The sequence below is a fragment of the Symphalangus syndactylus genome, chromosome 4 (genome assembly GCF_028878055.3).
Source record: "Symphalangus syndactylus isolate Jambi chromosome 4, NHGRI_mSymSyn1-v2.1_pri, whole genome shotgun sequence".
Lineage (NCBI taxonomy): Eukaryota > Metazoa > Chordata > Mammalia > Primates > Hylobatidae > Symphalangus > Symphalangus syndactylus.
Genome location: NC_072426.2, coordinates 61,375,590 through 61,392,648, shown reverse-complemented (window position 1 = coordinate 61,392,648; position 17,059 = coordinate 61,375,590). Strand labels below are relative to the sequence as shown.

At 44.7% G+C, this 17,059-nt stretch overlaps 2 protein-coding genes across 3 annotated transcripts; one reads left to right on the top strand and one right to left on the bottom strand.

The window, feature by feature from the left end:
• Positions 1–1,787: 1,787 nt before the first annotated feature.
• LOC129480708 (oligosaccharyltransferase complex subunit OSTC-like) lies at positions 1,788–16,303 on the top strand. 2 transcript variants are annotated; one of them, XM_055274841.1, is made up of 3 exons: positions 1,797–1,807; positions 2,120–2,539; positions 16,057–16,303. In XM_055274841.1, the coding sequence occupies exons 1-3, from the start codon at positions 1,797–1,799 to the stop codon at positions 16,262–16,264; spliced, it is 639 nt and encodes a 212-aa protein (XP_055130816.1). In that variant the 3' UTR covers positions 16,265–16,303. The 2 variants fall into 2 exon arrangements, with proteins under 2 accessions (XP_055130817.1, XP_055130816.1); XM_055274842.1 differs by lacking the exon at positions 16,057–16,303 and having other exon boundaries at positions 1,788–1,807; positions 2,120–2,558.
• LOC129480383 (guided entry of tail-anchored proteins factor 1-like) lies at positions 9,235–9,636 on the bottom strand. The gene has a single exon (XM_055274080.2). The coding sequence runs from the start codon at positions 9,616–9,618 to the stop codon at positions 9,235–9,237; it is 384 nt and encodes a 127-aa protein (XP_055130055.2). The 5' UTR covers positions 9,619–9,636.
• Positions 16,304–17,059: the final 756 nt, after the last annotated feature.

Here is a 17,059-nt window from a genome sequence, read left to right as displayed (position 1 = left end):
GGTGAAACCCCGTCTCTACTAAAAATACAAAAAAGTAGCTGGGCATGGCGGCGGGTGCCTGTAATCCCAGCTACTCAGGAGGCTGAGGCAGGAGAATTGCTTGAACCCAGGAGGCAGAGATTGCAGTGAGCTGAGGTCCTGCTACTGCACTCCAGCCTGGCCTGGGTGGCAGAGTGAGACTCCATCTCAAAAAACAAACAAACAAACAAAAAATCATTGTATGTAGGAATAGTTCTTTCTTTTTTTTTTTTTTTTTGAGTCAGAGTTTCGCACTGTCACCCGGGCTGGAGTGCAATGGCGTGATCTCGGCTCACTGCAACCTCTGCCTCCCGGGTTCAAGCAATTCTCCTGCCTCAGCCTCCCAAGTAGCTGGGATTATAGGCACGCACCACCACGTCCAGCTAATTTTTGTATTTGTAGTAGAGACGAGATTTTATCATGTTGGCCAAGCTGGTCTCCAACTCCTGACCTCAGGAAATCCGCCTGCCTTGTCCTCCCAAAGTGCTGGGATTACAGGCATGAGCCACCACAACCCGCCTACAATAATTAATATAAAAATATCTTGGGCCAGGTGCAGTGGCTCACGCCTGTAATCCCAGCACTTTAGCACTTTGGGAGGCCAAGGCGGGTGGGTCACCTGAGGTCAGGAGTTCAAGACAAGCCTGGCCAACATAGTGAAACCCTGTCTCTACTAAAAATACAAAAAAAAAAAATTAGCTGGGCATGGTGGTGGGTACCTGCAATCTCAGCTACTTAGGAGGCTAAGGCAGGAGAATTGTTTGAACCCAGGAGGCAGAGGTTGCAGTGAGCTGAGATCGTGCCATAGCACTCCAGCCTGGACAATGGAGCGAGACTCTGCCTCAAAAAAATATATATATATTTAGATATATATAAATATATATTTAGATATATATATAAATATATATATTTTTATATTATATATATTTTATATTTTATATATTATATATATATAGGAGCTTGTAAGGAACCCTGTTAGCTACCATCAAAAGTCTCCATCCATCCATCCATCTATCCATCCATCCATCCATCATCCATTCACCCATTCAATACTGTATTTAAATGGAATCTGTATCTAGGGAGCTTATGTTCAAGTAGAGGGGAGACACATAAATCATCACAGTACAGTGACAGTATAGTACAATGCCTGACACATAGTAGGTACTCAAAAGTATTTACTGAGTAAGTGAAACAATGCATAATATAGGTAAAATAAGAGCATAAAAGAGAGAAATTTTTAACATGGCAAAACCCTATATCTACCAAAAAATTTAAAAATTAGCTGGCCTGGTGACATGCAACTATAGTCCCAGCTACTTGGGATGCTGATGTGGGAGGATGTCTTTAGCCCAGGTGGTCTAGGCTGCAGTGAGCTGTTATCACGTCACTGTGCTCCATCCTGGGTGACACAGCAAGACCTTGTCTTAAAAATTAACAAATAGTAGGCCGGGTGCATTGGCTCATGCCTGTAATCCCAGCACTTTGGGAGGTCGAGGCAGGCGGATCACGAGGTCAGGAGATTGAGACCATCCTGGCTAGCACAGTGAAACCCGGCCTCTACTAAAAATACAAAAAATTAGCTGGGCGTGGTGGCGGGCGCCTGTAGTCCCAGCTGCTCGGGAGGCTGAGGCAGGAGAATGGCGTGAACCCAGGAGGCGGAGCTAGCAGTGAGCCGAGATCGTGCCGCTGCACTCCATCCTGGGCGACTGAGTGAGACTCCATCTCAAAAAATAAAAATAAAAATAAAAAAAATAAATAAATAGCTTGCTGCCACCAACATGGAGACTTTGTACTGTGTCCCATTCTTAGTGCTTTTTTTCTTTTTTTTTTTTTTTTTGACACGGAGTCTCGCTCTGTCGCCCAGGCTGGAGTGCAGTGGCGCAATCTCGGCTCACTGCAAGCTCCGCCTCCTGGGTTCACGCCACTCTCCTGCCTCAGCCTCCCGAGCAGCTGGGACTACAGGCGCCCGCCACCACGCCCGGCTAATTTTTTTTTTTGTATTTTTAGTAGAGACGGGGTTTCTCCGTGGTCTCGATCTCCTGACCTCGTGATCCGCCCGCCTCGGCCTCCCAAAGTGCTGGGATTACAAGCGTGAGCCAAGGCACCTGGCTCCATTCTTAGTGCTTAAATATCCCAACCTGAAGCTGAAGAAGCCACCCTGGCTGCACATACTATTGGCCATGACTGTGTATGCTCTGGTGACAGTGTCTTACTTCCTCATCACTGGAGGAATAATTTTTGATGTTATTGTTGAACCTCCAAGTGTTGGCTCTATGACTGATGAACATGGGTATCAGAGGCCAGTACCTTTCTTGGCCTACAGAGTAAATGGACGATATATTATGGAAAGACTTGCATCCAGCTTCCTGTTTACCATGGGAGGTTTAAGTTTCATAATCCTGGACCCATTGAACGCACCAAAGATCCCCAAACTCAATAGATTTCTTCTTCTATTCATTGGATTTGTCTGTGTCCTATTAAATCTTTTCATGGCTAGAGTATTCATGAGAATGAAACTGCCGGGCTATCTGATGGGTTAGAGTGCTTTGAGAAGAAATCAGTGGATACTGGATTTGCTTCTGTCAATGAAGTTTTAAAGACTATACCAATCCTCTAATATGATATGTGGAAAAGAATGAAGACCAGCAGTAAAAGAAATATCCAGTGAAAAAACAGGAAGCATATTGAAGCTCGGACTAGAATTTCTTGGTATTAAAGAGACAATTTTATGACAGTATTTTTTTTCCTGCTGTCCTATTGCTATACCAATTATGTTTAGTGGCATTTTCTTCTTAGTTTTTCATTTCTTACTCCATATCTACAACTATAATGTCAAATAATTATTTTTTACAACCCCCTTAACATTTTTTGGAGATGACATTTCTGATTTTCAGAAATTAACATAAAATTAAGAAGCCAGGTTCCATAAGCTGAGAACTCTGGACAGCTTATCAGCTTTACCTATGGTGCTTTGCCTTTAACTAGAGTGTGTGATGGTAGATTATTTCAGATGTGTACGTAAGACTGTTTCCTGAACAATAAGATATATGAAAGGAGCAGAAATAAATACTCTTCCTAATTAAAAATAAGTAAATAAAAATAAATAAATAAGGCCAGGAGCGGTGGCTCATGCCTGTAATCCAAGCACTTTGGGAGGCCGAGGCAGGCAGATCACGAGGTCAGGAGTTCGAGACCAGCCTGGCCAACATGATGAAACCGCGTCTCTGCTGAAAATACACAAATTAGCTGGGCATGGTGGTGGGCACCTGTAATCCCAGCTATTCAAGAGGCTGAGGCAGGAGAATCGCTTGAACCTGGGAGGCGGAGTTTGCAGTGAGCCAAGATCACGTCACTGCACTTCAGTCTGGGTGACAGAGTAAGACTCTGTCTCAAAAATAAATGAAATTAATAAATAAATTAATTAATAATAAAATAAATAAAGTAGACTGGTGTGGGGTGGGGCTGGAGGTAGCAGAGCCCAGAAGAGGGATCTTGAGCTGTGTTTCATAAAAGTAAGGGAAGCATTTGAATAATAGGGAGCAAGATATTTGAAGGCAAAGTGGTGGTGAAGAGTAAGACATACTCAGGGCCCTGTGTGTAGTGCTGAAATGGCTGGTCATGAGGCAGAAGCCACAAGTCAGGACCAGATTGTGAAGAGCTTTGTGTATTAAGCTGAAGAATTTGGATTTTATTGAATCCAGTGTATCCAATCCAAGCATTTACTGAATACTTGGAGTAGAAGGAGAGGTGCCACCTGTAGATTTTTGTTTTAGAAAGATCATTCTAGGATAGATCACAGGATCAGAGTCAGAAAGACCACTCAGGAAGTCCTAGTCCATCTTTAAAATGAGGGGGTGTGGGACCGGGGTGGGTGGTGAGAGTATGAATAAAGACAGTGGCAAATGCAAAGACAGAGAAGGGAAGTACTACAAAAGAAGTTGGTATGAGGAGAATTCAGTGACTGTTGTGGGGAAGATTGGAGGGAGAGAAGGAGATTAGGATAATCCCTAAAATTCTAGATTTCATGTGAAAACACAGAGAAGCAGCTGAAGCTGGTTTTGGACACACTGAATTTGAAACGCTTAATGGGTCTGAATAGTTCACTTCTGGAGTATGTGTTATCCTCATCCTGGTCTTTTAGCATTATTATTCTTCATATCTCCATTTGCATGGTTCAAAAAAAAAAAAAAGAGCACCGAGAAGGAAAGAAACTTTATTTTTTATTTATTTATTTATTTTTTAGACGGAGTTTTGCTCTTGTTGCCCGGGCTGGAGTGCAGTGGGGTGATCTCGGCTCACCGCAACCTCCGCCTCCTGGGTTCAAGCGATTCTCCCACCTCAGCCTCCCGAGTAGCTGGGATTACAGGAGTGTGCCACCACACCTGGCTAATTTTGTATTTTTAGTAGAGACGGGGTTGCTCCATGTTGGTCAGGCTGGTCTCGAACTCCCAACCTCAGGTGATCCGCCCGCCTGGGCCTCCCAAAGTGCTGGGATTACAGGTGTGAGCCACTGGCGTCCGGCTGAAGGAAACTTTAAAGGACACAAGCTAAAATGTTCCTTGCATGTTCAACTGAATAAAATATTGAGGTAATTATCTTAAAAGTTAACATATAAAATACTTTTAGCAGAAACAGGAAAGCAATTGTTTAGTTATGGGGTCTAGACATTGTTTTCTTTGTCACTGGAATAAATTACTCTCCATTTCTCTCCTGTTCTCTCTGATCTATTTTTGCAAAGTCACATTTATGTACCATCTGCAAACCAATGAAATTTGCTATTCAAATTTTCCTAGTTGGCTATAAATATTCTGCTCCCATTTACAGATCCTTAGATCATATTTTAATTTACAAAAATCATAAAGGGTCAAACACATATTTTCCCATCTAAAAACCTATGTCTAACATTATTTTCTCTCCTCATATTCCCTCCATGATCTCACCAAAAGCTAATACTTTGAAAGAAAGACATTCTATCATATGGCAGAATTCCTTTTTTTTTTTTTTTTTTTTGAGACTGGGTCTTGCTCTGTCACCCAGGCTGGGGTGCAGTGACACAGTCATAGGTCACTGCAGTCTTGAACTCTGCCATTAAGCCATGCTTCTGGCTCAGCCTCCTGAGAAGCTGGGATTACAAATGCAAGCCACTGCACTTAGCTCATAATTTTTATATATATATATATATATATATATATATATATATATATATATATATATATTTGTAGAATAGTTTTATATTCTAGCTTCCTCTTTTAGAAAAGTGCTTCTTGGCTGGGTGCAGTGGTTCACACCTGTAATCCTAGCATCCTAGCACTTTAGGGGCTGAGGCAGAAAGATCATCTGAAGGCCGGGCGCGGTGGCTCACGCCTGTAATCCCAACACTTTGGGAGGCCGAGGCAGGTGGATCACGAGGTCAGGAGTTCGAGAACAGCCTGATCACCGTGGTGAAACCCTGTCTTTACTAAAAATACAAAAATTAGCCAGGAATGGTGGTGCGCACCTGTAATCCCAGCTACTCAGGAGGCTGAGGCAGGAGAATCTGTTGAATCCGGGAGGCAAAGGTTGCAGTGAGCCGAGATCGCGCCATTGCACTCCAACCTGGGTGATACAGTGAGACTCCTACTCAAAAGAAAAAAAAAAAGATAGTTTGACCTCAGGAGTTCGAGACAAGCCTTGACAAGATGGTGAAACCCTGTCTCTGCCAAAAACACAAAAAATTATCCGGGCGTGGTGGTACATGCCTGTGGTTCCAGCTTCTTGGGTGGCTGAGGTGGGAGGATAGCTTGAGTCCAGGGGGTCGAGGCTACAGTGAGCCGAGATGTGCCATTGTACCCTAGCCTGGGTGACAAAGTGAGACCTTGCCTCAAAAAAATTAAAAAAAAAAAAAGGAAAAGTGCTTCTTGACAGAGTACTATCTCACATTTCCTGCAGCTTTTTACAAAGCTGTTTAAACAATTGTGAGGTTCAAAGTGTCCTGAATTTGCAGTTTTCCTCATCTTTCCTTTTCCTTCACAGTTTCCTAACTCCTCTGAATAGGCAATATCACCTTAATCCACTAAGATAAATTTGTCCTTCAAAAGGAAGTTGTTCTAAACACCAGAGCAAGTCCATAGAAGAGTACTTTACCCTTTTGATCTACTCAAATAGCTGGTTTTCACTTTGGCTCTTCATATACCAAGCATGCTGCCCTGAGGAAATGGAAATTATCCCAGTGGAGAAGAAGGTCAGAAGCCTCTTCTAGAGATTTCGTTCAATCTAGGATTACTATTCTTGTCCCTTAAGGTCAACATAAATAGTGTTGACCAAATGATTAAAATACATACAAACACAGTGGTATTTCCTAACTTTATACATTTCCTATTTGAAAGACTGTCCTGGGCCGGGCGCGGTGGCTCACGCTTGTAATCCCAGCACTTTGGGAGGCCGAGGTGGGCGGATCACGAGGTCAGGAGATGGAGACCACGGTGAAACCCCGTCTCTACTAAAAAAATACAAAAAAAAAAATTAGCCGGGCGTGGTGGCGGGCTCTGTAGTCCCAGCTACTCCGAGAGGCTGAGGCAGGAGAATGGCGTGAACCCGGGAGGCGGAGCTTGCAGTGAGCCGAGATTGCGCCACTGCACTCCAGCCTGGGCGACAGAGCGAGACTCCGTCTCAGAAAAAAAAAAAAAAAAGACTGTCCTGGGCTTCACCCAGGGCCATATTCATATGAAGTTACCATTACACTCCTGAATGCAAAAGTAGGCCCATATTAATTTCAATGCAATCTTTGACTCTTAGAGTCACTTGTATTTAGTTTCTTTCTTTTTTTTTTTTTGAGATGGAGTTTCTCTCTTGTTGCCCAGGCTGGAATGCAATGGCGCCATCCTGGCTCACCGTAACCTCCGCCTCCCAGGTTCAAGCGATTCTCCTGCCTCAGCCTCTTGAGTAGCTGGGATTATAGGCATGCGCCACCACGCCCCCCTCGGCTAATTTTTTGTATCTTTAGTAGAGACAGATTGTCTCCGTGTTGGTCAGGCTCGTCTCGAACCCCCAACCTCAGGTAATCTGCCTGCCTCGGTCTCACAAAGTGCTAGGATTACAGGTGTGAGCCACCATGCCCGGCCTGTATTTAGTTTCTTAAAATATATTGTGATAGAAGATGCTGTGGCTGGGAGTGGTGGCTCACGCCTGTAATCCCAGCACTTTGGGAGGCCAAGGCGGGCAGATAATGAGGTCAGGAGATCGAGATCATCCTGGCTAACATGGTGAAACCCTGTCTCTACTAAAAATACAAAAAATACGCCGGACGTGTTGGCACGCACATGTAGTCCCAGCTACTTGGGAGGCTGAGGCCAGAGAATCACTTGAACCTGGGAGGTGGAGGATGCAGTGAGCTGAGATTGTGCCACTGCACTCCAGCCTGGGCGACAGAGCAAGACTCTGTCTAAAAAAAAAAAGAAGCTCAGCGCAGTAGCTCATGCCTGTAATCCCAGCACTTTGGGAGATCGAGGCGGGCGGATCACCTGAGGTCGGGAGTTCGAGACCAGCCTGACCAACATGGAGAAACCCCATCTCTACTAAAAATACAAAATTAGCCAGGCATGGTGGCACATGCCTGTAATCCCAGCTACCAGGGAGGTTGAGGCAGGAGAATTGCTTGAACCCTGGAGGCAGCGATTGCAGTGAGTTGAGGTCGTGCCATTGCACTCCAGCCTGGGCAACAAGAGTGAAACTCCGTCTCAAAAAAAAAAAAAAAAGAAAAAGAAAAAAGAAAAAGAAGATGCTGTGGTGTCTGAGGTTGACACAGTAGCTGGGACAATAGGCCTGGCTAAATTAGAATCTTCATACCAGACACCACAGCATCGTCCATCACAATAAGGAGAATCCTTCAGACTAGGAGGGCTGCAGTGTGCTATACCAATCACTTGTCTGCACTAAGTTCAGAATCAACATGGTGACTTTCTGAGGGCAGAGGACAACCAGGTTACCTTGGTAGGGGTGAAAAGTCCCAGGTTGGAAAGAAAGTAGGTCAAAACTTTCGTGCTGATGAGTAGTGCAATTGTGCCTGTGAATAGCCATTGCACTCAGCTTGACAGCGAGACTCTGTCTCAAAAATAAATAAATAAATAAATAAATAAATAAATAAATAAAAGGAGTTAGGCACGTGTCCTCCAAGTGCTAAGTTTTATCTAAGGGACCATAGACACTGCAGCTTCCGTATGCTGCTGTAATCACCTTAGTTTGGCTTCTCATCCTTTGTGGCCAAAATGTATCCTGTGTGGTGATGAGACACAGGAAACTGGTGCCAGGTCCTCCATGGCGCTGCTGCTGTGTGCCCTGTCCAGTGTCCTTTCTGGAAACTAAATTTGGTGCTGACTAAGCCTGTGGTATCTGTGAGCTTGAATAAGTGGAACCTGAAATCCACTCTGGTGGTCTACAGCATGACAATAAACTAAAGGACTGCAGCACTTAGCCAAAATAATAACGAGCTACTTATTCAATCATGAGGGAATACAAAAATACGAATACAATCTTTTATAAACTAGTGATAGAATTTAGGTTTATTGTGCTATGGTTACTCAGTTAACGGGCAAACCCTCTGCAACACTTGTCAGTTACAGATTCCTCATAGCAAATAAGTGGCTGTAGGGAAGAAAGTCACACAAGCATTTGCAAAAATTTTAATTAGAAAAAAGTCTATAAAAAATAGGTTTCGCAGAGTTATGCTTTATGGGCCAAACAGGTTTCAGTTCAGATTAATTTAATCAGGCTTCCTAAATTTGTTTTTTACCTCTTTCCATTCAACAGAGCATAAATATTAAATGCTTATATAAAATACATTTCATTTGAATGCCTTAAATACAATACACAATTTGAGCACAAAACAATGCATTATGGCCTCATGAAGAAATTTACAAAACATTGTAATGAAAAATTAACAGCTTCAAGTTAAGTAGATAGTACTATACAAATGCTTGTCCAACAAATGCCATTTTAAATAGAGGAAGAAAACGCGACCAGTCTGGGCAACATGGCGAGACCCTGTTTTTACAAAAAATACGAAAATTATGCGGGTATGGTGGCAAGCACCTTTAGTGCCAGCTACTTGTGAGGCTGAAGTGGGAGGGTCACTTGAACCTGGGTGGCAGAGGCTACAGTGAGCCTACATGGCCCACCGCACTCCAGCCTGGGCAACAGAGCGAGACCCTATCAAGTAATGGATAACCCCACAAGACTGCCTTATAGCCTGATGATGGCACCTGGCAATTTGTAGAAAGCAACACTTATAACCCATTTTATCATTCCTGATTGAGCTGTCTGTGCTTTCACATGAGTTTTGAGCTTATTCGTCATCTTGTTGATCTTTCTTTCCAGCCTGGCGGATCTGGCAAACTTGACCATCATATTGACCGCGGATAACTCTTGCTTCATATCCTGGATCTCTGCTTTCATCTGCGACTCCTGCTCTGCATCTTTGCGCTGCACCCTGGACATAAAACAGAAGGATGGGAGTAGGATCTGAAGGACACTGCACCCAAACAGGAATCTGAGCACCAGCAGCCATGCCCAGTGGTTAGCCTTGGCCGTGCCCATGTCAGACGCTCCTGGTGGCATAGGCACCATTAGCTATGGTAGCTCCATGGGGATCATGTTGGCATCCACCTATATAGCAGCTCTGAAATGATAACACTATAGAAATGATGGACAAAGTGGATGCCAGGGTTTGAGAAGAAGTGTTTATAAAAGGGCAACACATGAGGTCCTCCAGGTGTTGAAACTGTTTAATAACTTGCCTGTGGTAGGTGGATACACGAATCTACAAAGGTGATAAAATTGTATAGAACTTAGTACACACACACTTGCAAGCGGGGACAAATGAGTATAAGTAACACTGGAAAAATATGAATAAAACTAGTGGATTGATAACGTAAATATCATGGTTATGGTATTACACTATAGCTTTGTAAAATGTTAACATGGGGATAACTAGGCAAAGTGTGCAAGGGATCTTGCTGTGTTATTTCTTACTACTGCATGTAAATCTACAACTACCTCAATAAAAACCTGAACTCAATAAAAAATGTCAGGAACCCATAGTTTCTTTATATCAATATTGCATCATCATATAATTTTTTTGTTGTTGTTATTTTCTGTTCTTGTTTTTGTTTTTGTTTGAGACAGGGTCTCTTTCTGTTGCCCAGGCGGAAGTGCAATGGTGCAATCATGGCTCACTGCAGCTTCCATCTCCTGGGCTCAAGCGATTCTTTCACCTCGGCCTCCTGAATAGCTGGGACCACAGTGGTACGACATCATGCCTGGCTAATTTTTAAAATTTTTTTGTAGAGACGGAGTTTTGCTATGTTGCCCAGGATCATCTCAAACTCCTGAGCTAAAGTGATCCTCCAGGCTTGGCCTCCCAAAGTGCTGAGAGATTACAGGTGTGAGCCACTATGTTTCATATAATATTTTAATTATTATATATTTGTTATGTAAGGTTTTTGTAGGGTATCAAATATTATAAAAATGAAGTTGATTTACTGATATGGAAACATGCTATATTGTAAAGTTAAAACAAAGGACCTTGTCAAGTAGCATGTATAATATACTCCCCAAAATACGCTTGTCTTTGCAAATACATGTGCAAATACATTTGAAAGGATAAAAAAGAAGCAGTTTACAGTAGTTACCTCTAGGGCATGGGACTACAGGAATAGGGAGTGAAGGACACTTATTTTTCACTTTATGTGTAATTCTTTCTTTCTTTCTTTTTCTTTTTGAGACAGGGTCTTACTCTGTTGCCCAGGCCGAAGTGCAGGGGCATGATCAGGGCTCACTGAAGCCTCGATCTCCCTGGGCTCAGGTGATCCTCCCGCCTCAGCCTCTCGAATAGCTAGGACTGCAGGCATGCACCACACCCAGCTAATTTTTGTATTTTTAGCAGGGATGGGATTTTGCCATGTTGCCCACACTGGTCTTGAAATTCTGGGCTCAAGCTACCTGCCTTCCTCAGCCTCCCAAAGTGCTGGGATTACAGGTGTGAGCCACTGGGCACAGCCCATTTTATATGTAATTCTGTAATGTTTGTATGCTATTTACCATGAGCGTGTACTACCTTTATAATTAAAATTCTACAAAAATTTCTAGCTTAATAGCAATCTAAAATTTTAATAAAATTTTGTAAAACATTGGGACATACTTGTAAATATGAGGGTAGAAAATGTCTGCAACAACTTCAGGCAATAAGGTAGCAACATGTTGTCACCTAAAGACCAATGTGTTCTTCCAAATTTGGCTGCTCTATAAACTCTGTTAGTTTGAAAAAGCCAAAAAAGACTGAAAAAGGAGAAAAATAATTCTTTTTAAAGTGCTTATGTTAAAAAAAATGCCCAGTTCTAGTGCTCTTTCCATTTGTGATTTCCTCAAATCATAAACAATTATCATTTATTTAATGCCTATATTCATAGAACATGTGCTAAGGTTATAAGTAAGCATATGATACCACCCCGACTTGAAGATGTTAATAACCCTCTGCCCGGCCACCCACCGTCGGGGAAGTGAGGAGCGCCTCTGCCCAGCCACCCACCGTCTGGGAAGTGAGGAGCGCCTCTGCCCGGCCGCCCCGTCTGGGAAGTGAGGAGCGCCTCTGCCCGGCCACCCCGTCTGGGAAGTGAGGAGCGCCTCTGCCCGGCCACCCATCGTCTGGGAAGTGAGGAGCGCCTCTGCCCGGCCTCCCCGTCTGGGAAGAAGTGAGGAGTGCCTCTGCCCGGCCGCCCCGTCGGGAAGAAGTGAGGAGCGCCTCTGCCCGGCCGCCCTGTCTGGGAAGAAGTGAGGAGCACCTCTGCCCGGCCGCCCCGTCTGGGAGGTGAGGAGCGCCTCTGCCCGGCCACCCATCGTCTGGGAGGTGAGGAGCACCTCTGCCCGGCCACCCATCGTCTGGAAAGTGAGGAGCGCCTCTGCCCGGCCACCCATCGTCTGGAAAGTGAGGAGCGCCTCTGCCCGGCTGCCCCATCTGGGAAGTGAGGAGTGCCTCTGCCCGGCCACCCATCGTCTGGGAGGTGAGGAGCGCCTCTGCCCGGCCACCCATCGTCTGGGAAGTGGGGAGCGCCTCTGCCCGACCACCCATCGTCTGGGAAGTGAGGAGCGCCTCTGCCCGGCCACCTATCGTCTGGGAAGAAATGAGGAGCGTCTCTGCCTGGCCGCCCCGTCTGGGAAGTGAGGAGCCCCTCTGCCCGGCCGCCCCGTGTCTGGGTAGAAGTGAGGAGCTCCTCTGCCTGGCCGCTCCGTCTGGGAGGTCTACCACGGAGGCCAGAAGCAATGTGGGGGCTGGACGTGGTGGCTCACGCCTGTGGTCCCGGCACTCTGGGGGGCGAGGCAGGTTGATCACTTCGGGCTAGGAGTTCGAGACCAGTCTGGCCAACTTGGCGAAACATGAAGAATACAACAGACAAACCAACCAACCAACTCAATGACAACAAAACAGGTCTACCCTGGAGTCATACTCTAATTTTTTCTATTTTCCTCCCTTTCTGATCCTTTATCCCACTTTCTTTTTCTTCCTCTTCCTTCTCCCTCTTCTTTGTCAAATAGAGGATTGAGTTATTATCACTGATCCATACAAAGTCCCTCTCTCATTTATTTTAACTCCCACCCCCATTTCTATTCCCCGACTTCCCATGTGCAACCTTCCTAATATGTTTGATATGCATCTTTTTGTTTGTATGTATTTTTAGAAAATGTTTATTGTTTTTGTATGCAAAAAAAATTAATAAAAAAAAAAAAGATGTTAATAACATAGCTACTGGGAAATAGGGCATACCTATAAAAGATAAATAACTATACAATAGGCCGGGAGCGGTGGCTCACGTCTGTAATCCCAGCACTTTGGGAGGCAGAGGTGGGGGATCACCTGAGGTCAGGAGTTCGAGGCCAGCCTGATCAACATGGAGAAAACTCGTCTCTCATAAAGATATAAAAATTAGCCAGGCATGGTAGTGGGTGCCTATAATCCCAAATACTAGGGAGGCAGAGGCAGGAGAATCACTTGAACCCAGGAGGCGGAGGTTGTAGTGAGCTGAGATCTTGCCATTGCACTCTAGCTTGGGCAACAAGAGCAAAACTTCATCTCAAAAAATAATAATAATAGATCGGGCGTGGTGGCTCACACCTGTAATCCCAGCACTTTGGGAGGCTGAGGCAGGCGGATCACAAGGTCAAGAGATCAAGACCATCCTGGCCAACATGGTGAAACCCCATCTCTACTAAAAATACAAAAATTAGCTGGGCGTGGGGGTGTGTGCCTGTAGTCCCAGCTGCTTGGGAGGCTGGGGCAGGAGAATCACTTGAATCTAGGAGGTGGAGGTTGCAGTGAGCCAAGATCGTGCCACTGCACTCCAGCCTAGTGACAGAGCAAGACTCCATCTCAAAAAAATATATAAAATAAAAATAATAATATCTATACAATATAGCATAAGTATTATGTGTATTATATAAGTACTACATATATATTATATAAGTAATATACAAGTATTATGTATATCATTTGGTTGCTATAGACAGTAAATTATCCTAGGATGAGGTAATAGCAAAAGTACAGGAAAATCCAATCGTGCTTTGGCAGAAGATAGAATAAATTTGGGATTTTATTTAAGACTGAGTAGACTGATTCAACTGAAGAAAGGTTTATGTAGAGAAGAGACAGGAAATAAAGTTGGAAAGGAAGGATGGAGTCTTAATGTGAAAAGCCTTGAACATCAGCCACCTGACAATCAGTCTATATTTAATATGAATAAAACTTGGTTCAAGATCCATTTAAGCTAGAATATCTAAATTTCAGACTATTGATTTGTTCTGTGTAGCTGAAACTCCTACCCTTTTAGTTGATTAGTATTAAGATTGTTTTGGACCTTATTTATATTGATTTGAAATGTTTTTTTGGGAGTGGGCCCAATTCTCTTTAGAGATTTATTACCCAGCTGGGCACAGTGGCTCATGCCTGTAATCCCAGCACTTTGGGAGGTCGAGGCAGGCAGATCACGAGGTCAGGAGTTTGAGACCAGCCTGGCCAACATGGCGAAACCCTGTCTCTACTAAAAATACAAAAATTAGCCAGGCATGGTGGTGGGTTCCCGTAATCCCAGCTACTCGGGAGGCTGAGGCAGGAGAACTGCTTGATCCCAGGAGGCAGAGGTTGCAGTGAGCCAAGACTGTGCCATTGCACTCCAGCCTGGGCAACAAGAGCAAGACTCCATCTCAAAAATAAATAAATAAATAAAAAATTAAAAAAATTAGTTTTTTTTTTAAAAAGATTTATTACCCCTTTCAATTTTGCACAGATGCTAGTCAGGTGAAGAAGAGAGGTGAAGGTGTTCTAGGCAGATGGAACCCGGGATATGTAAGGCCAGAGTCACAGGCAAGACTGTCTTCTAAGGAGGGAGAACGGCAGGAACACAGCATGAAAGAACAGCAGAAGGAAACCAGCTCAAAAGGCCAGTTATGGAAAAGATTGGAAATGTCATCAAAGTGGGGCTTGTGTGAGGGCAACTAATAGCTTGAAACAATTTTATTATACAGACAATGGATCCAGTAATATTTGCTTAAAATATTATTTGAATGGCTGAATAACATTCTATAAAACATCTCAATATGTGGAAGCTTCATAATGTATGTACTCAATCCTCTCTTTTAGAATATTTAGCTGATTTCCAGGTTGTTATTGTTTATTTATGTTTTATCTATTATAACCAGTGCTACAATGAAAATCTTTTTTTTTTTTTTTTTTTTTTTTTTTGAGATGGAGTCTCACTCTGTCGCCCAGGCTGGAGTGCAGTGGCGCGGTCTCGGCTCACTGCAACCTCCGCCTCCCGGGTTCATGCCATTCTCCTGCCTCAGCCTCCTGAGGAGCTGGGACTACAGGCACCCGCCACCACGCCCGGCTAATTTTTTTTGCATTTTTAGTAGAGACGGGGTTTCACTGTGTTAGCCAGGATGGTCTCGATCTCCTGACCTCATGATCCACCCGCCTCGGCCTCCCAAAGTGCTGGGATTACAGGCTTGAGCCACCGCGCCAGGCCTACAATGAAAATCTTTGCTAGGGTCCATGGTCACCATGTAGACCAGCCTGGTCAACATGGTGAGGTAGAGGTTGCGGTGAACCAAGAATGCGCCATGGCACTCCAGCCTGGGCAAAAAGAGCAAAATTCTGTTTCAAAAAAAAAGAAGAAATGCTGAAAGATTATTTTACTTATAACCGTAAAATTTATTTTAATTTATTTATTTATTGAGACAGAGTCTCATCCTGTCTCAGAGGCTGGAGTGCAGTGGCAGCATCTCAGGTCTTCACAGCCTTCATCTCCTGGGTTCACGTGATTCTCCTGTCTCAGCCCTCCAAGTAGCTGGGATTATAGTCGGGTGCCACCAAGCCCGGATAATTTTTGTATTTTTAGTAAAGACGAGGTTTCGCCATGTTGGCCAGGCTGGTCTCCAACTCCTGACCTCAGGTGATTCACCCGCCTCGGCCTCCCAAAATGCTGGGATTACAGTCATGAGCCACCACACCCGGCTTTTTTTTTTGTTTGCTTTTTTGAGACAGGGTCTGGTTTTGTTGCTGAGGCTAGAGTGCAGTGGTGCAATCGTAGCTCATTGCAGCCTCAACCTTCTGGGTTCAAGCGATCCTTCAGTCTTAGCCTCCTGAGTAGCTAGGAGCAGGAGGCAAGCACCACCACACTCAGCTAATTGTTTTTTTGAGATGGAGTATCCTTCCTGTCACCCAGGCTGGAGTGCAATGGCACGATTTCAGCTCATTGCAACTTCCACCTCCCAGGTTCTGGCCTCCCAGGTTCAGGTCCTGCCTCAGCCTCCCGAGTAGCTGGAATTACAGGCGGCTGCCACCACACCCGGCTAATTTTTTTGTATTTTTAGTACAGACAGGGTTTCACTATATTGGTCAGGCTGGTCTCGAATTGCTGACCCCAGGTGATTGGCCCTCATCGGCCTGCCAAAGTGCTGGATTACAGGTGTGAGCCACTGCACCCCACTAGCTAATTTTTTTTTTTTTTTTCTGAGACGGAGTCTCGCTCTGTCGCCCAGGCTGGAGTGCAGTGGCGCGATCTCGGCTCACTGCAAGCTCCACCTCCCGGGTTCATACCATTCTCCTGCCTCAGCCTCTCCGAGTAGCTGGGACTACAGGCGCCCGCCACCACGCCCGGCTAATTTTTTGTATTTTTTAGTAGAGATGGGGTTTCACCGTGGTCTCGATCTCCTGACCTCGTGATCCGCCCGCCTCGGCCTCCCAAAGTGCTGGGATTACAAGCGTGAGCCACCGCGCCCGGTGCTAATTTTTTTTTATGTTTAATAGAGGTCAGGTCTCACTGTGTTGCCTAGGGCAGTCTCAAACTCATGGCCTCAAGTGATGCTCCCGCCTCAGACTCTCACAGTGTTACGACTACAGGCTTGAGTCCCTATGCCCAGACTCTTTTTAATTTTTTTTTTTGTGTGAGACAGAGTCTCACTCTGTCACCCAGGCTGAACTGCAATAGCAAGGTCTTGGCTCACTGCAACCTCCGCCTCCCGGGTTCAAGTGATTCTCCTGCCTCAGCCTTCTGAGTAGCTGGGATTACAGGCGCCCACCACTATGCCTGGCTAATTTTTGTATTATTATTATTTGAGACAGAGTTTCACTCTTCTTGCCCAGGCTGGAGTGCAACAGCGCTATCTTGGCTCACTGCATCCTCTGCCTCCTGGGTTCAAGCGATTCTCTTGCCTCAGCCTCCTGAGTAACTGGGATTACAGGCATGCACCACCACGCCTGGCTAATTTTGTATTTTTAGTAGAGACGGGATTTTTCCATGTAGGTCAGGCTGGTCTCGAACTCCCGACCTCAGGTGATCCACCCGCCTCGGCCCCCTAAAGTGCTGGGATTACAGGCATGAGCCAATGCACCCGGCCTTTTAAATTTTTAAATAACTATCAGTCTTAGGAATATCTTCCCTAATGCAAAAAGTATATTAATATTTAGAAGTGCTTTTATTTCAAAGCAAAGGGATGCAGATTTTATCCTGAAGCAATA